The 23,758-nt window shown below is 35.6% G+C and overlaps 2 protein-coding genes across 2 annotated transcripts in view; one reads left to right on the top strand and one right to left on the bottom strand.

Annotated features, from left to right (window-relative positions):
- LOC115211095 (structural maintenance of chromosomes protein 1A) overlaps positions 1-15,130 on the bottom strand; it is a 56,653-nt gene extending 41,523 nt beyond the window's left edge. Inside the window, exons 1-3 of the mRNA XM_029779986.2 lie at positions 14,911-15,130; positions 8,286-8,362; positions 4,028-4,174 (exon numbers count right to left, since the gene is read on the bottom strand). Of these exons, the coding sequence (XP_029635846.1) occupies positions 4,028-4,174; positions 8,286-8,362; positions 14,911-15,022 (336 nt within the window). The 5' untranslated portion in view covers positions 15,023-15,130. The remainder of the gene's footprint in view (positions 1-4,027; positions 4,175-8,285; positions 8,363-14,910) is intronic.
- Positions 15,131-15,341: 211 nt separating this feature from the next.
- The window catches only part of LOC115210888 (RIB43A-like with coiled-coils protein 2), a 34,477-nt gene continuing 26,060 nt past the window's right edge, over positions 15,342-23,758 (top strand). Inside the window, exon 1 of the mRNA XM_029779659.2 lies at positions 15,342-15,541. Coding sequence (XP_029635519.1) covers positions 15,425-15,541 — 117 coding nt within the window. The 5' untranslated portion in view covers positions 15,342-15,424. The remainder of the gene's footprint in view (positions 15,542-23,758) is intronic.

The raw sequence follows: 23,758 nt of genomic DNA on the forward strand, positions 1-23,758 counted from the left end.
GCAAAACAAGGTAGCAAAGCAGATTGAACAACTTCACTTTTCCTGATTCACAAAAAAAGTAATACAGTTTAGCTTATTGCATCTGTAAGACTGCAGTTGTCATCTCCAAATGATTTAAGACATACATCATCATTGTCTAACATCTGCTTTCCATTCTGGCATGGGTTGGATGGTTTGACAGAGGACTGGCAAGCCAGGAGGCTGCACCAAGCTCCAATCTGATCTGGCAAGGTTTCTACATCTGGATGCCCTTCCTAACACCAACCACTCCAAGAGTGTAGTGGGTACTTTTTACATGCCACCAGCACAGGGGCCAGTCAGGTGGCACTGGCATTGACAACACTCAAATGGTGCTTTTTACATGCCACAGGCACAGGAGCCAGTCCAGCAGCACTGGCATTGGCCATGACTAAGTTTTCACTTGACTCAACAGGTCTTCTCAAGCACAGCATATTGCCCAACGATTGAAGGGTACTTTTAAACAGGCCAGGTACGTGACACTGGCTTCAACCACGGCTATGATCTCACTTGGCTTGCCTGCTTTTCTCAAGTAAAGCATATCTCCAAAGGTCTCAGTCACTTGTCATTCTTTCAGTGAAGCCTAACATTTGATGGTTGTGTTTCTCCACCTCACCCCAGGTCTTCCTGGGTCTACCGTTTCTACAGGTGCTCTCTACTGTTGGCGTGTGACACTTCTTCATGTAGTTGTCCTCATCCATACGCAACCATACCAGTGCACTCATCTCTTTTGCACACCGCATCTGATGCTTCTTATGTCCAACTTTTCTCTCAGGGCACTTACACTCTGTTGAGCAGGCATACTGACATTACACACCCAGTGGAGCATACTAACTTCATTTCTTTCAAAGCTACGCATGTGTTCAGCCCATGTTTCACAGCCGTGTAGAATAGCTGTTTGCAAACATGCATCATACAATCTACTTTTCACTCTGAGTGAGAGGCCCTTTGTTACCAGCAAAGGTAGGAGCTCTCTGAACTTTGCCCAGGCTATTCTTATTCTAGTAGCTATGCTCTCAGTGCATCCACCCCAACTACTGACTTGGTCACCTAGGTAATGGAAGCTTTCAACTACTTCTAGTTTTCCCCCCTGGCATTTGATGGAATCTGTTTTCTGTACATCTTTGGTGTTTATTACCCCTGTGCATCTGCCACACACAAAGACTATCTTCCCAGTTAACGTTCCTTTGATATTGCTGCACCTCTTATGTGTTCATAGCTTACATCAGGTACATCTTATGGCGTTTCCACCTACACCTTTTCTACAGATCAAGCAGAGCCTGAAGGGATTTGTGATTTGTTTACCTTCCTACTTACTAAGACTTTGGTTTTTGCTAGATTGACTCCAAGGCCCTTCATTTCTTGACCTTGCTTCAACACCTGTAACTTCTTCTCTAGTTCTGGTAGTGACTCAGCTATTAGAGCAAGGTCATCAGCATAGAGAAACTCCTGGGGGCAGCCTGTCCTGGATTACTGTTATTGCCTGGAAGACTATGATGAATAAGAGGAGGCTGAGGACTGATCTTTGGTGAACCCCTACTTTTATATGGAATTCACTATACTTGTTACCAACCCTCACTTTACTGACAGCATCCCTGTACACGGCTTGTACAGCCCTCACCAACCACTTATCTATCCCTAGTTTTTGCATTGATCACCAGATAAAGGATTGGAAGACCCCGTCAAAGGCTTTCTCCAAGTCAATGAAAGCCAAGTACAAGTTTGTCTTTGGCTAGGAATTTCACAATGGAAAAGGAAAAAGACAATCCGCTGGCATTCCTGGATGTATTAATAACACACACCAAGTATGGATTCAGGACATCTGTATACCGCAAGCCAACCTTTACTGGACAATACCTCAACTTCAATTCCCACCATCCATACAGTGTAAAGAGAGGGATTGCTCAGTGCCTAAAACATCATGCAAAGAATACAAGTAGCGAGCGTGATACACACCATGAAGAAATGATCAAGCTCAATAACGATCTGTTAAGCAACAACTGCCCCAAAAGTATACTATCCACTCCAATTATGAAGAAGAGAGAGGATGAGGCCAGTAAACTGTCTACAATCTGTCTACCCAATGTGAAAGCCTCTCCGAAAAGATACAAAAGATATGCGGCCCATATGACATCAGGACAATATTAAAGAGTAATACAACACTTTGCAAACATCTCATTTTAGTAAAACCACCAATAGAAAAGAATATGACCAAAGACTGCATGTACTCCATCCCATGCAGCTGTGGTAGGTTATACAAAGGCGAAACATGCCGCATCCTCAAAATAAGGGTAGATGAACATTGCAAAGCTGTGGCATGAGGAGATATTGATAAATTGGGTATAGCTGATCATATATGGAAAAATGGAGACTACCTTCCCCTATGGGATGAAGTTAAAATAAAAGACAGAGAACACCACTGGAAAATACGAAAACTAAAAGCAGCAGCACATATGCTAGGACACAACAACCTCCTAAGCAAACTGAGATATGAGCAGCATATGGGAACCGGTATTAAGGAAGGATAGAAAAATATTAAATTTATAAGCCCTAAAATTCACTCCATAATTGCCCACAGGCATATGGTGTAGTGGTTAAGAGCGTGGGCTACTAACCCAAAGATTCCGAGTTTGATTCCAAGCAGTGACCTGAACAATAATAACAACAACAACATCGAAAAACACCTTAGGAATGAGAACCCAGGTTTGAAATTTCCCCAAGACACCTGAAGAAAGCTAGAGAATATATCAGCCGAAACGTTAACAACAAACAAGATGAGGACAAATATCTGTTGAATGTAAATAATGTACATAATTCCTCATCTCTTAAATATAGAACTGAAGTGTAAATAATGTAATATTTTCTCTTAAGTAGATATGGGAATATATGCTTTGAATTATAAGCAGCTCAGTTTCAAATTTTAGCAATGTACACCCTAGTCACCTCAAAACAAAATAATCAATATCCATTTTCCCCCCCTGTCAAGCTGCTTTTGTATATCATGTTATGTCAACTGTATTTTAATTCCACAGCCAAGAGGTTATTAAATAATTTGGGGGATAACCTTAGTGTTTCAATTGGATTTTTTTTTTTCAAAATAATTGTTTTGAAGGATTTAGTAAAATTTATTTTTCTTTTGCAATTTATTTTGTGTGAGAAACCTAATGAAAGACAAATGTTTATAAGCTGAAATTTTGATTTATTATTCTTAAATCTAAAGACATTAATAAAGAAAATTTCAGGTATGATGGGTAGTTTAGGATTGAGAGAGTTATAATGCAGTTCTTCAGGTAATGTATTGATTCAAATTTTCCTAACAATCCTATTAGTGTAATTCTTCCTTCAGTACTCTTTAATTTTAATTTGGACCAATGTTTTTATAAAGCTGTGCAATGATTTCTCTTCCTACTGAGTTATTATGCTAAAAGTGGGCACTTTTGATAATGATAATCATTATATTTTTGCCTCCTAATCTATGTTTAACTCTTCAGCATTCAGATTACTTTGTCAAATGTAATGCTTATTTATTCACATTGTTTTGAATTAATCATGTATTATCTCTTGGTTTCAAGATGCCAATAATGTGATTGTATATTTCTAGAATGACATTATATGGTATGTTTGTAGGTGTGAGAGGCTGGATCTAGCCAGTTTGTACCTAAAATAGGTAGAATATTTAGTAGAATACAGCAGGTTTAAATACTAAAGGGTTAATGTAATGGAAAATACTACCCAATCACAGATTATGAATACACCTAGTGGGAAACTGTAAACCAATTAGTATATTTTTTTCATTAACAACCTTTGAAACATTTGCTGAGAAGTTAACAATCTGTTATATTTCTCATGATAAATAATAAATTCACTTGACGTAAAGTAATACCTTCTTACTGATCAATGATAGTGTGAAATCCATTAACTAGTATTTCTCCCACTTCTTGCTCTTCTAGTAGTAAATATATGTAAGATGTAAAGCCAGCAAAACATTGTATTAGAACACATCACTTACCTTTCCATTAATTTTGTGATCTGAAGATGAACCATGGATAATCCTGGTAAACCTGGTGTCTTTACCAGTGTCACTGTCAGCATAAACTGCAGTAACTGAAGCTTTGTTGGAGGCAGGCTTACCAATGGGGGCACCGTGAATAAGATCCTACAAAATTAGAAATAAAAGACAATAAAATCTAATGACCACAAATTTATTAAGCAAGGAGACCAAATGCTTGTATAAGCAAGTAAATACAAGTATGTATATCATGCTGAGTGATTAACATGTTTTCTATACATACTTTATCTGAACCACAGTTCTACCTCACAATAACTTTATTGTGAAAAGGTGGCGAGCTGGTAGAAATGTTAGCACACCAGGTGAAATACTTAGCGGTATTTCGTTTGTCTTTATGTTCTGAGTTCAAATTCCGCTGAGGTTGACTTTGCTTTTCATCCTTTTGGGGTCAATAAATTAAGTACCAGTGAAACACTGGGGTCGATCTAATCGACTGGCCCTGCACCCCCTAAAATTTCAGGTCTTGTGCCTTGAGTAGAAAAGAATAACTTTATAGTGCATATTATTCACTGCTTACTCAATGGTGATGAAATATAAATTATAGACCTTGCTATTAAAGAAAGAAACGTATAAGAAGGAAATATATGTGACAGACATACGGGTCATTCCATCACATCATATATTGTTAGGCTTCCTTTGATTATATGCCTATCAAATCAAAAGTATTCCAGAACCTTTTTTTTTATAAACAGATAACTATTATTTCACATCACAATTTCTTTTTACACGTCACCAGCTACAATCTTGTCTAATCTTCTACAAGTCTTTGTTTATTTTCCCAGAAAGTGTCCACTGTTAAGCTGTGTCTGTTCTACTACTACTACAATAACTTTCACTTCTACGAATTTAGAGGCTGTAAATCATTAACCCTTTCGTTACCAACCCGGCTGAAACCAGCTCTGGCTCTGTAGTACAAATGTCTTGTTTTCATAAGTTTTGAATTAAAATCTTCCACCAAACCTTAGTCACAATTTATGTTCCTAACACTAGCTTAACGGTAACTAAGTTATTTTACTAAATTCTTTGTTATATTTAAAGTAATTGAAAAAAACACAGAGCATCTCAAAATAAATACAGTAACGAAAGGGTTAACAGACTTATAAGTTACTTATTTTCACTATGTTTAATTGTCTCACAAATAGTCTATTAAATATATTCATTCTTCTCTAGAACTGAATGTCAGCCTAAATTATCAACCTGTTGCAATCCAAAATGAATACTGGTTTCAAATTTTGTTACAAGGCCAGCTATTTCAGGGAAGGGAATAAATTGATTAAATCAACCCCAGTGATCAACTGGTTCTCATTTTATTGACCCCAAAAGGATGAATGGCAAAGTCAATCTTGGCAGCATTTGAACTCATAACAAAGACGGATGAAACAATCCAAAATGAATATTAATCTCACAAAGTTATCCCTACACTCAACTGATAACAATTTGAGAAAAATTATAAATACAGTCCCTCTTATTCACCAATATCATGAGAAGAAAAGATAAGGTAACAAAGCTGTGGCAAAACAATCACCATTGAAAATAATTAGTATCCTAAGAGGCTCAACCTGTAATGTAGTTGGCATTTGGAAGGGCATCCAGCCATAAAATCCATGCTAAAACAGATCTTGCCAGTGTTGGTGCCAAGTAAAAAGTACCCAGTTCACTCTGTAACATGGTTGGCATTAGGATGCGCATCCAGCTGTAAAAATCATGCCAAAAGAGACAGTGAAGCTTGGTGCAGTCCTCTGGCTTGACAGCTCCTGTCAAACTGTTCAACCCATGCCCGCATGGAAAATGGATGTTAAATGATACTGATAATGTTTATTAGTTTGTTTCCAGTTAACTATTTCAAGTTAAATCACAATATACAGGAAAAAGGAAAAAGGTACAGCGCTTTCAAACTTTTTCCTTTAGCTTTTAAGTTTAAACTGATACTTTTAACTATCCTGAAATGCCACTGAGAATTTTCATATTTGATTTGCTGTTCTAATTTCCATAACTTAATCAGAAACATAAGTGCACTGTCTATTATCATTGATTAACTTCCAGAGGAAAATGTTGCACAGAGCAATGTATCAAAATATCATGTTATCTCAGACCTAGTCTGAATGTTTACAACAGAGTGAGCTTTACTGAAAGCTACCAAAGACTGGGTAGTGATGTTAAACCAACTGACAGATTAGATCTATCAGTCAAAAACAAGTACAGTCCAACAGATTTCCTACAGCTTCTGTCAAGACAGTTTAACACATTGCTTTAGTATAGATTGGAATGGAGTTTATTTATTAATTAATTTATCTAACTACTGAGTTCAAATTTTGGCACAAGGCCAGCAATTTTGGGGATGGGGAAATGTTGATTACAACAATCCCTGTGCTCAACTGGTACTTATTTTATTGACCCCGAAAGGGTGTAAGGCAAAGTCAACCTCAGTGGAATCTGAACTCGGAATGTAACAACAGATAAAATGCCATTAAGCATTTCCCCCTGACATGCTAATGATTCTGCCAGCTTGCTGCTTTAACTATCATCATCATCATCATTTAGCGTCCGCTTTCCATGCTAGCATGGGTTGGATGGGTCAACTGGGGTCTGTGAAGCTGGAAGGCTTCGTCAGGCCCAGTCAGATCTGGCAGTGTTTCTACGGCTGGATGCCCTTCCTAACGCCAACCACTCCGCAAGTGTAGTGGGTGTTTTTTTACATGCCACCTGCACAGGTGCCAGACAGAGCTGGCAAACGGCCACGAACGGATGGTGCTTTTACGTGTCACCGGCATGGGGCCAGGCGATGCTGGCAACGGACACAAACGGATGGTGCTTTTATGTGCCACCGACACGGGGCCAGACAGAGCTGGCAAACGGCCATGAACGGACGGTGCTTTAATTATTGAAAAATATTTTATGTTCAAGAAACCTAACAGTATTTTAATCATAACTCCAACTTCCATCATTCCATCAAATCATTTCAAGCTTCTAAAATGTAAACACCAGATTTCCTTATATAAATATATAACAATTGCTCTTGAGTTTCTTTCTGTTTATTGATGGATCAACAGACAACTATCAAATGTAAAGAGTAACTACAACAGAAGATATTTCAGCTGTGACCTTTCCATTTTAAAAATTTTCCAGATAGTGTATCTTGAAGTATATTATACAATGTGTCCTTCATTTTCAAGATAGAAGGGTGGGGTGAAGAGTATTTGGTTTCCATTCTAACAGGTGGAGTAAACATGCAAAGGCTTCGATTTTCATATCAATTTCAGTCGCAATTTTTATTAAAAAAACACAAGCATAGCCATGCTTGCAACATGACCATATGATTTTAAGTTTTTGTCTCATTCCATTGCACCTTGGACTGACCAATGCCTTTAGAGTGGAATTGGTAGATAGAAACTGTGAAGCACATCATACATATATTTTGTTCTGTAAGTTTTCATTAGACAATCTAAATGAAAAATAGCATCTTTGTTTTCATTCTTCAGTAAACAAGTCCTTATAGTATTAGTGGCGTTATTACTTTCAACATGTAAGGATAAGAGTAATAAAAAAAATCTTACTTAGAAAACAAGGTTGGTGACAAGAGCATCCAGCTATAAAAAGTTCATTTTAACATGCCAGCATGGAAAAATGGACATGTAAATTATGATGATGAGAAGGAGAGTTATGTGGGAAACAAACTGAAAATTTGTTGATGCAAGATAATGTAAAAATGGAGAGAGTGTACAACTTAGAGTTATAGTGATGTTTTTGAATAACAAATATACATTTGAAGGGATTTATAACTTCTAAATTCTTTCAAAAGTTAAAGAAAAATTTTGATAGTCAAATAGTAAAAGCTTGTCAAAACAAAAACAATGTTATTAAGAAACAAATGACACAGATTTATTATAAGGAAATATGGAAAATAACTTTTGTTTTCCTTTAACCAATATAATCCAAAATTTTACAAAAGAACATTAAACACTTGAGCAAGAAAGCCAACAGTTTTAAACTAGTTGAATAGAAAAAGCTTCCACAGATTGTTGCCCAGGTTTGTCTTAGCTGAGCTGTGATGGTTACTGAGACCATCAACAGAGTGATTCATAACAGATGGTTCAGAGCCAGTAATTTGTAATTGTTTATATTATTTTTGGAGCTTTTGTATATATTTCAATTTATATAATTATCTTTAAGTAATTGAGAATAAATTATTTTTACTTACACTGAGCTTCTTTACTCTGAGATTGCTTGTTTTCTCACCCAGCACAAAGCTGATAGCATCCATCAAGTTTGATTTTCCTTGTAGAATAAAAAGCAAAAAATAATGACTTGAAAAGTCATACAATGATAGCATGTATAAATTAAAGCATTAGTTTTAGCATTTTCTTTAAAAGAAAATAAGGCATCTGATGAACCAAAACAGTTGTTTATTCTACAAATAACCAGTCAATTAGACAAAGTTATTTGTCAGCAGTTTCTACTTCTCTCCCAACCATGTAAACTTTCTGATAATCTATACGTCTTCTATGTATATGACACATTTCAAGACATCTAAGTATTTAAGTCACTTGCAGATATCTTTATAGCATAACTGAAGTTCCTCATCACTGTCTTCCTGATAATTCTCAGCAGAGATTCTTTAACATAGACCTATTTCTTTGTAAGACCACTCAAATCATAACAGTGGTAGTGTTTTGATGTTTTCTGAAGCAATGAGATATGGGATTCAGGCTCTCCAAGACTTCCAAGGATGGACCTCACACAATGCATGTTGAGAGTATAGTCACTGTGTGAATGTTGTGAAGTCAATTTATCAGTTTGGCAAGTAACTTTTCTCCTGCTTAACCACAGATCTGGTAATATCAGCCAAGATCACATTATATTGTTGGATTTATTTAGAACTACATTAACCAAAATGTTCACTTTTATTTATTTATTTTTTTTTTTTGCTTTTCAAGACAGGAGGGTGATTTGAGGGAGAAGTGGCCTTTATACAGAGTAAGAAGTTTCTTTCTTGGAATTTCAAGAGTAATTTCTGAAATTGTTCATCTCATGAACACATTGTTTCCAGCTTGGAATTAAAGGTATTGATAAATGTAAATTCATTCATAATCTGATCCATTATATTTGTATTAGGACTGATAAGGACTAAATAATACAGCTGAATTAATGCGCCTAGTGGATCAAATCTAGAGTTTTACTGTTTCTTTGACACGAGAAATACCAGAAAACATATGCAAAATAGAAATCAAAAGGCTATGGTCAATTTCCACTACAAATGTTAAATGTAAAACCAATAAACAGTCCCATTTATTATCTGAAACTTCCTACACTGAAAGAAAAAAAGGTGGTACATATTGTGATTTTGAAAAAACTGCTTTATGATGCTGAAGATCAAATGGTGTGCTGATGTATTATGATGAATATTACTTCATTTGTTTATCTCTAGACTCATTAAAACACAAAGCTTAAAGGAGACTCACAATAGAATACTGCTTCAACATTTGGGAGGCTGATGCCACTGCTTAGCATCCAAAAGAAAGCCATCTGGTTGATCAGCAATAACTCACTCATCTACACATTTCAACCATGTTGCCAGGCAAGCAAACTTAGCTTGCTCTTGGTTGAGGCAGGTTTATTTATTGTTCATTTCTTGAAGCCCTTAGGCCAGTTATTATAGACCTTACAGTCTATGTACTTAGTCTGAGGAGTTGACTATTCTTTTATTGGCTTCCTGTCATAACAGGATACCACTTTCAATTATACTGACCTCAGCAAGAACTCATTTTAATCAATGAGTAAGTTTTATCTCCATAACAAGTAACATCTTTTTAACACATTGATTTACACTGGTATCCACAAACACATTACATATGGTTTCAATTTCAGCCCCACTGAGCAGTATCTGGCCTGAGTTGACTAATGCTTTGTGAGTGAATTTGGTAGACAGAAACTATATTAAGCCTGTTGTATATACATGCATGTATGTTGATATTTTATTAGTGTGAAGAGTAAAATGGTGCTGATGTTGATATTTCTGTTGACATTATAACTGGCCACTCTATGCTTTGAAAGACTTATAGAGTGTAAAAATCTTTTACTTGGAAAACAGGTCAGGGTTGACAACAGGAAAAAATATTTGACAATAAAACCCTGCCTCTAATAAGATGACAAATAGCTCAAAGTAGTATAGAAAAATGGATGTTGAATGAGTATGACTCAAAGTGACTCAAGTGCCAGGAGAGTTTCATCAATGGCACTTATCAAACTGACTTCAAATAGGGAAGTCTGCTTTTATATAGATTGAATTATAATTATCTCTGGATTGTTCAAAAAAAAATTAAAATTGGAGGATCATCTGAAAAGTGTATATATATATTAAATGGTTTGCCTGTTAAACACTTCAATATATAAAGGAAAGAAGAAAAGCATACACTTTTATAGTACTACATACACAAATACACCCATATATATATTGTGTATAGATCTGTAGTAATACATGTATGTGCATGCTTTTTTTTTTAAACTTTCCTTTCATAATTCCATCTATATAAAAGTAGACTGCCATAAGTTAGTTTGATAAGTACCATGCACAAAACTCTCGAATGTAATTTGTCAATGAAAAATAATAACATACATATATTTATGTATTGAGCTCTATCCCTTTGTTCAACCAAACCTATAAAAAAATGAATATATGATGTTTCAGCACAGTTCTTGTCAAACAAATTTCACTCACAAAGTACTGGGCAGCCTGAGACAATGTGGTCACAAAGGAAACTTCTTAACCACAGTTATATGCACATCCAAATAGTTCTGCCTTTTGCTTTGCTTTAATTAGTGCAGTTGTGTTTGTTATAAGCATACTCTAAACTCAAGAAACAAACAGTGAGCAGCAAGATATCTTCCTAACTTAACAAAATATAAAGATAGCTGCCACTATTGTAAGTAACCCTTGATGCCTTGCTCTATACCAATTTAGCATAAATTTATAAATGGTAAGCTGCTGTTTCTTGGGATGTTCTGACTAAGTTCAATTTTCTTCTCTAGGAAATAAATTCTGGGAAAAAATTTTCAAGAATCAGCTAAATTTGATACATATTACCATAGCTGATATATCAGTGATATCGCAGGAGTTGACAGCATAATTTTTTTTTAACATATAAAGCAAAAGGCTTATATGCATGTTTCTGTACACAATCCCAATGAAAATAGTGTTTTACACTAAGGTTGAATGTGTGTGCATGCATGAAAATGCATGGACAACTGGTGAAAGTCATGGTTCGATTCCTGGGCTGTGCAAAATGTGTTCTTAAGCAAGTCTTTCATTTCCTACAGTAGTTCACAAAGCTGAAAATGAGAACCAGCCCTATCTTCCTCCAGCTATCATATTTTAGATGTGTTGTTGAGTTAAGAGGGTCTATGCCTACACAACTATATATATATATATATATATATATATACATACATATACACACACAAAAAAATGATGCAAACGTAAGTGTGTGGTCGGGCAGCTTGCTCACCAACTACTCGGTTACAGGCTCAGTCCCACTGCATACAACCTCCAGCAGGTGTGTTCTAAACCCCTGGGCTAACCAAAGCCCTGTAAAGGGGATTTGGAAGATGAAAACTAAGAAACCACTCATATACTTATGTATGTGTGTGTCTCATTGTCTTAATATTGCTCAACAGTTGTAAATGAGCATAATTTCCAGTCAGGAAAGGCCTCCAGTTGTAGAAATTGTGCCCCAACAAATTCTATCTAACCCTTGCTAGCATGGAAAAGTAGATGTTAAAATGTAAATGATGGCCCACACACACACAAAACCTTTATATATACAAAACACTGCACATTTTGGGTCTTACAACATACACTCATCTAGACAACCAAACATAGATTGATCAAGTATAGTATATATCCAAGTAGCATTCTACTGACCCAACCTCTTTTCAACCAGAATCATCTAGATGCTTTCTCAGTTACCATTAAATGGCTCTTCTGCTCATACCTGTAATATCCTGGGTTCCAATAGGCCTAACTCACGGTACAACATGCAAACACTCAACTGCCAAACTCCAATGGCAAACACCTCGTTCACCACCCATTCTTGTGACAGTCCTTCACTAACTCCTAGTATTAAACCACTCTTCTCTTGCACCTCTTCCAACATCTCTTTCCAAAGCAGTTAACTCCAATAGAATTAGCAGCCTTGTTTCAGAAACCAAGAGACCTGATCTCAACAAGGTCTGGTAATTCTTTCAGTTTTCGTTTACCAAATCCTCTCACAAGGCTTTGGTCGGGCCAGGAGTATAGTAGAAGACACTTGCCCATGGTTCCACACAATGGGACTGGACCCGGATCAATAAAGTTGGGAAGTAAACCTATTATCCCCGGCCATAACCTGGTGTTAGGAAGAGTATTCAACTGTAAAACACACGCCAAAAACAAGACACTGGCGCACGACTAGGCTCTTCAAGCATCCAACCCATGTTGGCATGGAAAACGGAAGTAAGATGATGATATATAAACAATTTTAAATCAAAAGTTATTTTCATTCTAGCTTTCCCGCTATGTATAAGAGCATGAAAAATTATATTTAAACATAAAATATTATTTCTACTATTTGAAAACAAAATGATATTAAACAATTTTTCAATCGCTTACGTTTCCATGAAAACAGAATTTTTCAAATTCAGCTAAAAAGGTTACATCTGATAACAACTAAACAAAGTAGACGAGTTTTCAATAAGAACTGAAATAGTTGCAGCATCTTAAACGGGTGAAGATCTTTATATTAACCAGTATTACTACATGTAAATTAGAGCTACTAAGCCCAGTGGTCACGACGATACTGCGATTTCGTCACATTTATTAAGGTACATGACACCCTTTTTTTTTCTCACACCGAAGGAAAATCTGCTATGCCGTATCGCACTCTTCTGCTTAAGGAATACGGACTTTGATATTTCTGTCAATTGTGTTAGGTAAATTTTAAACTTCGCAATCCTTGAATAAATATACAAAATAATTTGCGTTGCATTACCGATTTATTTCTATTTGCAATCTATACAGGTATATAACATCAACAAGACTATGTTAAATGTAAATAATTTATTTTGATCAAGGGCCACACACTGTACAGAGAATGGGTAAGTATGTAATATATGTATGTCAGAGGGAAGGAAGCAGTCAACTTTGGGGATTTAAACTCACAACTTTATTCTAAAACTGCAATTCTCAACCAGGGAAATTTTATTTTTCGCTTAAAAATTATTATTCTTTGTTTTTATTTTCCTTAATGTTGATCTTTAAAATGCTAATATGGCATTAATATATTATGCAATAAATTGTGTATTATACAAGCCTGCATTTTTTTTTGTATGTAGGGAGGGGATCGGAATGATGAAAGGGTAAAAAGGGGTAAAAGGCGGACATACAGAAAAAAGATTGAGTTACACTTTTGAGATATTTGATCCGGCCACTACATTAATGAATTTAACGACTAAAATTTCTCTTACTTCAATTTAGTAAATGAAATTATATTAAGACTAACAATCAATTTTTTTTAGTCTTTCATATGCAAGTAGCAGATTTTTTTTTAACTTGAAAGTCGAACCTGTAAACAAACTTATAAGAGGAAACTTTACGCAGCTGAAATTTTCCGCGTTATATATATCTTCGATCCAAGGTAACAAATGAAATTTAATTTCGTCATGAAGGCAGAAACAAATATGGTAAAAATAAAATAAAAGCATTCTTAATCAATGTAAAAAATAAAATCAAAATCAGAAAGTAATACCAAATGTGTGTGAAAATAATCGTTTCGTTTAATTTTTCTATCAGATGCGATAGGTCGAACTAGGGTCCTAGAATTTCCAGAATCTACATAACAGAGATGCAACGAAAGTTCAGTAGAATGAATAACAAGAATAGCTGGAGATTCCCGATCTCAACTTTCGTATTTCTAGTTAGAAACGCCGTAGTTTAATTGAAATATTGTTAATGTAAAATCATATCAGGAAATAGGACGAATGAACTTAAATGCCAAGTATTCCTCCACCCTATTTAACTCCGAAAATATGTCTAAAACTGTCACAAGAATTTGTTTATGGTACGGGTCGATAAACCAAACGAATTTATTTTAGAATGTTTTATTTTACACTTTTAGCTAGTTGTTTTTCTCTTGGCTGACCTCATAATTGTATCATAGCGAAACGATAACTCGTAATAGACAGCTTAAGTGAATTTACTAAATAGCGCCAAATTGCAAACGTTACACAGATATGCAGTAATGCTAAGATAATTAAACTAAATATTTAATAATTTAACTAAATAAGAAAAAAAAAATAGAATTGATGATTAATCAAAAACTAAAAAGAAGAAATACTCAAAATATGAAAACAATTCGCTCAAACCAAAACACCTGGAGGGGGAAAAATTTGCTTGAGCGAGATATATAGAACATTCTTATCATTTGAGAAGTATTGAAGGTTTTCCCGTTTAACAAGGGAATTTGCATCGGGGCAAAACGAACAATAATAAAACATAAGACAGATGATAAAATCTGTCTTTAAACAGTGTAAATTATGAACAAACTGGAAGTCATATACATTTTTAGCCCTGAAACAATATTTTTGTGATCTTATATTGTTTACAAACACAATGAAATTAATAGTGATTTTCGTACATCCAAAATTTAGTTATTTTCTCTCTCATAAAATGCATAAATTTGATAGGTATAGGAATATCAACTGAAGAAATAATCAAAATCATCTTTAAGAGAAAAGCGGGAAAATATGGTCATATTTACGAGAGACACGTTTAAAAATTTCGTTCGACGTACCTGATCCATTTGGTCCGATAATAGCAGTAAACTTTTTAAACGGTCCAATTAACTGTTTGCCACGATAAGATTTAAAATTTTCCACTTCGATATATCTTAAATAACCCGGCATTTTGAATAACCTGCTAAAACTTCTTTTTTTTTACTCCAATGATGTTTAGAGAAAGTCACTAAAAAATTACATCTCTCTCACGCAGCCATTATAGTTGAAAATTTTACCGCGAACATTAGTTAAGCACTAAACATTTTCATTAGTCAATAAATAAAACTTCAAATAAATCAGTTATTATTGCATTATTAAAATATTATAAAAATAAATATAATATAATATTAAGTAATTTTTTGTTTTTAACCAAATTTAATTTAAAATTATTATTAGCTAATCAGAATCGGAAAATTATTCACGCGGTCGAAGATATATTATCGTTGCTTAGCAACATCATTGATGTATTAACCTTTCTCATAGAAGTGATAAAGCTGTAATTTCTTTTGTGTCTCTCTTAAGATATTAAACATGCAAAAACTCGATTTACCATTTGATTATAAAGAAGCTGCGGCGATTGAACGTCGCCGCGACCAGGAAAAACAAAGGCAATGCCGTATCTTTAATGCTAAAGTACGAACAATCGGAGTAAGTAAAGTCGATCAAACCGACACGATTTGTATTTTATTTAGCTTTCATCGAAGCCTCCGTGTTTTTGTTGTTAAAACTACCAATTATGAAGGAATTTCTAAATATATGTGGTTTTGACCACTCTTCACTATTTTTGTCATTATTATCTTTTTTTAAATAATATTTATTCCCATTTCATCCTTTTTCACGGAAATTAAACCTTTTACGTTACCATGACAATGAACTAACAAAAACAAAATATTTTAAATAGCTGTATTATAACTTCTGTAATTTGACCAACATTCCCAATTTTATCTCACAAACTCAAACCGCCTTTTTATGATAGCCTGTAATTATTTGATAGTAAAAAGCAACTTTTGTTTAAATCTCAATTATAAAAAGATATAAAGCTCGCTATAGCCTAAGTTTTTGAAAGTACCTGTGAACACATCACGTCACGACGTGATAAACCGGCGCGTTTAGGACAATGTTTCTGTTAAAAAAAATTGTACGTAAATTGACAGAAACAGCTGTTATAAGGTTATATATTTCATTTTCTTGTTTCCGTGTCCATTAAAAATTACATCTGCTGATGGTTGAAAATTTAACTATTGCGTATAAGTAAAATGCTGCTTTGACATAAGAAATAGTTTTCAGAGATTACATTTTCACAAGACAATAATGTAAACTACCTAATCAGGGAAGGCACCATAGAAGCGAGTGACTCGTTATTGGAGAACTCAAGATGCAGACCGCCTCCCTCGAAAAAAAAAAGCATTCTTATTGATTCTCAGCCCTGCCAGCATTTCATACATTGTCGATGCTTTCCAATGCCTGTCACTGGCGTGACTGTACTTATGTTGCAACGTGTATCCTTATATTCTAGCAAGGGCGGTATGAAGCAAACCTCACAAGCCGTTAAAAGACCATTCTTACACTGCTTTTTAAGCCTCAAGACAATTGAAAAACATCAAAAGTATGAATGCTTGTAGCAGTTGAGAAATGAATGAGCAGGGACACAATCTGAGTTCATATTCCGCCGAGGTCGACTTTGCCTTTCATTCGATAAAATAAGAACCAGTTGGGTACTGGAGGTCGATATAATCGGTTTACCCCACCCACTGAACTTGTTGGTCTTGTGTTAAAATTTGAAACCATTGTTGTTGTATTACAACCCGAGCTCTCCGTAGCAAGTCGCTCGATTAGATTGTTTTACTATTTTGCAAACTCTGTTAAGCATTTCGAATTTTGTTAAATTTCTTTCACTCGAAGTATTTCAAATTTTCATCTAAAAATACTTTAAAAGCAAAAATGCAATTCTAATGCAATTCTAATGCAATTTTGCTTGCTGATGACGAAAAAAGCAATCATGTTTTTTAAATTAAAAAAATTTTTTTTTAGAAATTAATAATATAAAAGTTACAAGCATTTAAAGCTATGTAATTTTGATCAATCAACTACCTCCATTGTCAACATAGCAGAAGTTGCAACCATCTACTGACATGGCAACTCCATTTTATCATTGTGTCCATGAGAAAAAGTACATGTTTGGAAGGGGTCACTTTTGCTCTTAGTTTCATTTTGTTTTTATATTGCTGGGTGAAAGAAATGATTCCTGCCAGGTTATCAGCATGTAAAAGTAAGCCAGTGTAGAAAACTTGAAAACAATCAAGTGAATAAAAGTGGTTGGAAGAAATTTAACAAGATCCACCATTTCTTACGGAGCAGTTAGTTAAATTTGAAGTGATCTTTGATTCACACAAAAATTTTAACTATTCCCTCAAACTATGCAAAGTTTTTATCATTGTTCTCAATGCATCAGTTATCATGCCATGATGTAATCTATTCACAGGTCTTTTCTCAGACTTAGTCCACTACAAATTCTCAATCTCAGTATACAAGACTGCCTTACATATACTGTGGCATGTTCTAACAACTGATGAACAAAATTATTTAATTGCTGATGCCTTAATTCAGTAAATTAGTATTACATTGGACCAAATTATGTCTATAAATAATACTGACTCTACCTGATATATTTAGATGACAGCATTGCATGCAGTAATGACTCTATAGAAGATCATGACAGAATTTAAATGGCATTTCTATCATGCGTTGAAGATCTCAGTATAGCTTTGTATTTTTTTTAAAAAGTGTTTTTTTTGGTAACACAAATATCATTTTTTTGGTTATTGCTTTCAAGACAAAATAAGATTTGATCCTCTTAAATGCCTTATTGTTGCTCCTTCTAAGAAGTACTAGATTTTTTGTTTTTTTTTACAGGTCATGAAGAGGGTCATAGCCCAACTAATTAGGGAGAGAGTCTGCTTAAATGAGATGCAGTTCGGTTTTGTGTCAGGTAGAAGCACCACTGATGCTATATTCCTGGTACAGCAACTGCAGGAGAAATACCTAGCCAAATATAAACCCTTATACTTGGCTTTTGTTGACTTAGAGAAAGCCTTTGACAGGGTGACCCTGATCCCTAATCTGGTGGGCGATGCGGAAACTGGGGATTGAAAAGTGGTTAATAAGAGCTGTACAGGGATGCTGTTAGTAAGGCAAAGGTTGGCAATGAGTATAATGAAGAATTCCGGATAGAAGTGGGGGTTCAGCCCCTGGGAGCTCCTCTATACTGATGACCTTACTCTCATAGCGGAATCACTACCAGAACTAGAGAAGAAATTTCAGGTGCGGAAGCAAGGTTTAGAATTGAAGGGCCTTAGAGTCAATCTAGAAAAACCAAAGTCATAGTAAGTAGGAAGGTGAACACATCACAAACCCCTTCAAGTAGATGGTCCTGCTTGATCTGTAGAAAAGGTGTTGGTAGAAACTCCATAAGATGTATCCAGTGTAAGCTATGGATGCATGAGAGGTGCAGCAACATCAAAGGAAGGTTAACCAGGAAGAGAGCTTTTGTGTGTGGTAGATGAACAGGGGCAATAAACACCGCAGAGGCTCAGAAAACTGATTCGATCACATGTCAGGGGGAGAAACTAGAAGTAGTTGATAGCTTCCGCTACCTAGGTGACCAAGTCTGTAGTGGGGGGTGGATGCTCGGAGAGCATTGCCACTAGAATAAGAATTACTGGGCAAAGTTCAGAAAGCTTTTACCTCTACTGGTGACAAAGGGCTTCTCACTCACAGTGAAAGGTAGATTGCATGATGCATGTGTGTGAACTGCCATGCTTCAGGGCAGTGAAACACAAGCTGTAACTGCTGAAGACATGCATAGGATTGAAAGAAATGAAGCTAGTATGATCTGCTGGATGTGTAATGTCAGTGTGCACACACAACAAAGTGTAAGCACCCTGAGAGAAATGTTGGACATAATAAGCATCAGATGTGGTGTGCAAGAGAAACAACTGAGCTGGTATGGTCATGTGCTGCATATGGATGAGCAGAGCTGTGTGAAGTGTTAGTAGAAGGAACCCGTGGAAGAGGGAGACCCAGGAAGACATGAGATGAGGTGGTGAAGCATGACCTTCGAACATTGGGCCTCACAGAGGCAATGACAAAAAACCAAGACCTCTGGAAATATGCTGTGATTGAGAAGACCCAGTAAGTAAAATGAGATCACAGCTGTATCCTACCCCAGTGTCACATAACCAGCCTATTTAAAAAGTACCTTTGACTTGCTGGTTGATATGCCATGCTTGAGGAGACTTGAGTCAAGTAAAATCAAAATCAAATGGAAATTGTAGTTGTGGCCGATGCCAGTGCCGTCTGACTGGCTCCTGTGCTGGTGGCACACAATAAGCACTGTGCATGCGTGGGTCATTCCCAGTGCCACCTGACCGGTTCCCTAAAAACACCATCCGAACGTGGTTGATGCCAGCCACACCCCTAACCCTACCCCAACCAATTCCTCTGCTGGTAGCATGTAAAAAGCACCATCTGAACATAGCAATTGCCAGTTCCACCTGATTGGTTCCTGTACTGGTGGCACATAAAAAGCACCCACTACACTCTCGGAGTGGTTCGTATTAAGAAGGGCATCCAGCTGTAGAAACATTGCCAGATCAGATTGGAGCCTGATGCAGCCTCCTGGCTTTCCAGTCCCCAGTCAAACCATCCAGCCCATGCCAGCATGGAAAACGGATGTTAAACAATGATGATGATGATGATGATGATAAATAGAGAAGAAATATGATGAATTAAGACTTTTAATTAAATGAAACTCTTGTGCTGTTCCTCAAGAATGGAGAAAATGCTTTCAAAAATATTAAAATCAACTTCAAAAATGCTTGCTTTGATGCTATCCTGCTAGCAGTTGAGACTGATGCATCAGACAATTTCCCTAGTTGCAATATTATCACAAAGACAATGTGCTATTGCTTTTCTTCTTTTGTCCTTTCCAAAGAGAAAGACATACTGCTTGGAGTTTATGACAAACTTACTGATACAGCAATCTGTAACTGGCCCATCACAACTGGAAAATAATTGCACTATATTTGTGGTGACAAAAATTCTTGTCTACTATCAGCCTTCTGTCTTAACCATGTAGATGTGGTGAGAATGGAGACACAAGGTATGGCTACCTCAGTATTCTGCTATTACCACCAAAAACCATATTTTTAAGAGCACAAGAAAATTCTAGAAGACTGAATCATCTGGTGACTTGATGCTGAATGGATGCATAACAGACCAATCATGTGAAACTACTATAGTTTGATTGTGATGTCTGACTGGCTACTTAACAACTTGGTTTCAAATCACTGCTGCAAGTAGTCCCTTCCCAGTTCTTTGCATGATATGTTAGAATGAAACAGTCAAAAAAGAATTTACATAAAAAAAGAAAGACCAACACAAGTATGAAAAGAAAAAGGGAAAAATATCCATTAAATACTGAAATTTTTTTGAAAAAATGTCCATGCAACAATGAAAACAGTTCATAGAAAATGCAAAAATCAGCAGTTCTTTTTCTTTTTCCATGGATACTATGAAAAGAAAACATTTGTGTGAGTGTGTGTATGTTTTTGCAATAATACAGATATACGTGAGTGTATCTAGCTGGCCAATGTACTTTTCTTCCACTTTTGGTTATCACAATATGAAATGCACTGTTGTTAAATAATGCATCATGTTTATATGTAGATTGTTTGAGTGTAGCAGAAGAGGAAGAGGAATATTGTGGTAGGGGAACAGACTTGATGAAATCCTGCTTATGTGAATCAACACTGTTAGTCTCCTGTCTCCCCTGAATTTCCAAAACCTTATACTTTGGTTTAGCTTTTAACACATGGTATGGGCTGGATTAAACTGTCTACAGGGGATGCTTAACTGCATGTGTGTACAAATATTTGAGACCAGGTATTGATATTGGGTAGAACAAAACTTTTAATTATCTTATTATCAATGGAGGTAATTCCACCATGTAATTTTGAGCTGATGAATATAATTGGTAGGATCATGTTGAGTTGTTGTAGCCAATATCATTTGATCAGGCAATGTAAGTGGCGAAGCATACTATAATTCTGCTGAGGAGTAACCTAGGTCTTCCTTAACAATGTTATGTAAACCTAGTAACACAATTGGCAGGGCTTCTAACCAACTATCTAAACCAGAATGTGCTTGTAAAGCTGCTTTAAGCTGTTGATAAAATCATTCTATCATTCCGTTAGAAATGGAGTGATGAACTTTTGTATGAATTTGATGTATTCCCAGCAGGTTCAATAGGTAGGCAAATAGACTGGATCCAAATTGATGACCTCTGATAGTTATTATTGTTAAAAGTGTCCCAAAACATGAAATCCATTTAGCCATTAGGGCCTTTTTAACTTGTAAGAGATGAAGTGTCCTTAATTGGTATGGCTTCAGGCCATCTGGAAAAACAGTCTATACAGGTCAGAAATATATTTTATCCTGAACTGGTGCAAGAGGAGCCTCAATATTTGCATGAATATACTTGAAATGAACATCAGGTATAGTAAAGGTGCCTAACGGTGTTTTGATGTGCCACTAAATCTTGGTTCTTTGGCAGGATATACAATGGCATGCCCATTTACAGATGTACTTTCGCATGGTAGGCCAAACAAAATGCTTTGAAATTAATTTTGTCGTTGCCGAAACGCTCAGATGAGATAAACTATGGAGAGTGGCGAGTTTATCAATGATCCTCTGGGATGTACAGTCTAGAAAATCCCGTAGAAACATCATACCATATAAGTGAATCACTAGACAGCTGTGGTAATAGACAAAAATCTAGAGATGATGACTAATGTCCGGAGTTGTAACAACTCTTCATTGTTCTTTTGATCCAGTCTTTTCCAAGTCAATAGTATTGGTGGAATGCTTCAGAATTATCAGCACTGTTGATATAATGAATATCCTCAATAAACTGTGAAATGTAATCAAGATGTTTGATGTCTTTTGGAGAATATTTATCAGTCTTAGAATACATACATCAACAGTTTATGATTTGTCTATATGGTAAGATTTCTTCCTTGTAAGAAATATTGAAAATGCTTCACAGATAAGTAAGCAGCTAATAATTCTTTTCCAAAAGTGCAGTACCTCATTTCTGCTGGTTTGAAGTGCTTGGAAAAATAAAGGAAAGAGTTTGCCTAGCATCTTAAACAAATTCTTGCAGTATCCCATTGATTCCAATGTCAGATGCATCTACTATCATTGACAGAGGAATATCTGGTACTGGATGGGTTAATAGTATAACTTTAGTTAACTTTTCTTTGATATTATTTAAAGAATGCAATTCTGTCACATTTAGAGAAATAACTTTTTTTTTTTACAATTATGTAACAACTCTGTTGGTGGAAATATGGCTTCCAAACGGTCTTGAATAAATGGTCTATTAATTCTTGCAACTTCCTTAGTGATGCAGGAACAGGGATATTTGTAATGGCATCAACTTTTTCCTTTAACCCTTTTGTTACTCTATTTATTTTGAGATGCTCTGTGTTTCTTTCAATTACTTTAAATATAACAAAGAATTTAGTAAAATAACTTAGTTATCATTCAGCTAGTATTAGGAACATAAATTGTGACTAAGGATTGGTGGAAGATTTTAATTCAAAACTTATGAAAACAAGACATTTGTACTAAAGAGCCAGAGCCGGTTTCAGCCGGGTTGGTAACGAAAGGGTTAATGGATAAATTACGTTTTTATTAATAATATGTCCCAAAAATGTAAAAGAAGAAACACCAAAAAATTTACTGGGATTAATTACTACACCAAAGTGTGACAAGCTAGTTAAAAGTTGTTCTAAGTACTGTTCATACTGCTCTTCCATAGTGCTAACAATCAACAAGTTGTTGATATAGGCAAAAAACAAAGATTAAACCATGAGTGGCTCTGTTGATAAATCTTTGGAATGTATTAGCCGCATTCCAAAAACCAAAAGGCATTTTAAGAAAATTAATATGTTTGAAAAGAGTAGTTATGGTTGTTTTAGAAACTTCAGCAGATTCTATACAAATCTGATTATAGGTGTGTACCAAATTGATTTTTGCAAAAGCAGTACAACCATGTAAAGAAGTTGAGAAATCACGAATATATGCAGTTGGGTACATATCTGGAACAGTTGAACCATTCAAACATCTGTAGTCTCAACATGGACGCCATTCTCTCTCAGACTTTATTGGAACTATATGAAGTGGAGTCTGCCCTGGGATGTAGTTGTGCCTAATTCCTGGCAACACTGTTTTCCCACAGTTGAGTAGATGACTTAAAAGTACACAGTTGAATATAATTGCATGCATTAACATCAAAATGGTTATGATACCAATAAAACAACATAGGCCTTCTTTAATTCCTCAAGCCACAAGAATTTGAACATGTAGAATATTTAGAGAATTGAAACTGTTAAAGCCTGAATTGTATCTTCAGTTGTTTTAAGAAATAATGCCAACTCAGAGGAAATAGAATGAAAGTGGGAGAATTAGCTCCTACATTACCAGTATTTGGAAAGGAATTATTCATATCATCTGTCAAGTCAGCCAATTGGGTAGCAAGCCAATGGCTTGCACATTTGAAGGGAGGCACTAGAAAAAGAGTGGTTACAATATTGACGCTTTGAATGAATTATCCTCCACTACTTCTCATATTCTTATCATCAGTTAAGAAGGCTTCTTATCTCCTAAAACTTCTTTGTGAAGGAGTTGGTGAAACCACTTCCATTTGGGCGTAGAAGTACATCTCAAAATTTCTGATTCCATTGTGGAGTCGGAATGGTTGGTAGTCAAATTTTTGACTTCACTGCTCAAGGCAGGAGTCAA

Source organism: Octopus sinensis, linkage group LG4 (assembly GCF_006345805.1).
Source record: "Octopus sinensis linkage group LG4, ASM634580v1, whole genome shotgun sequence".
Classification (NCBI taxonomy): domain Eukaryota; kingdom Metazoa; phylum Mollusca; class Cephalopoda; order Octopoda; family Octopodidae; genus Octopus; species Octopus sinensis.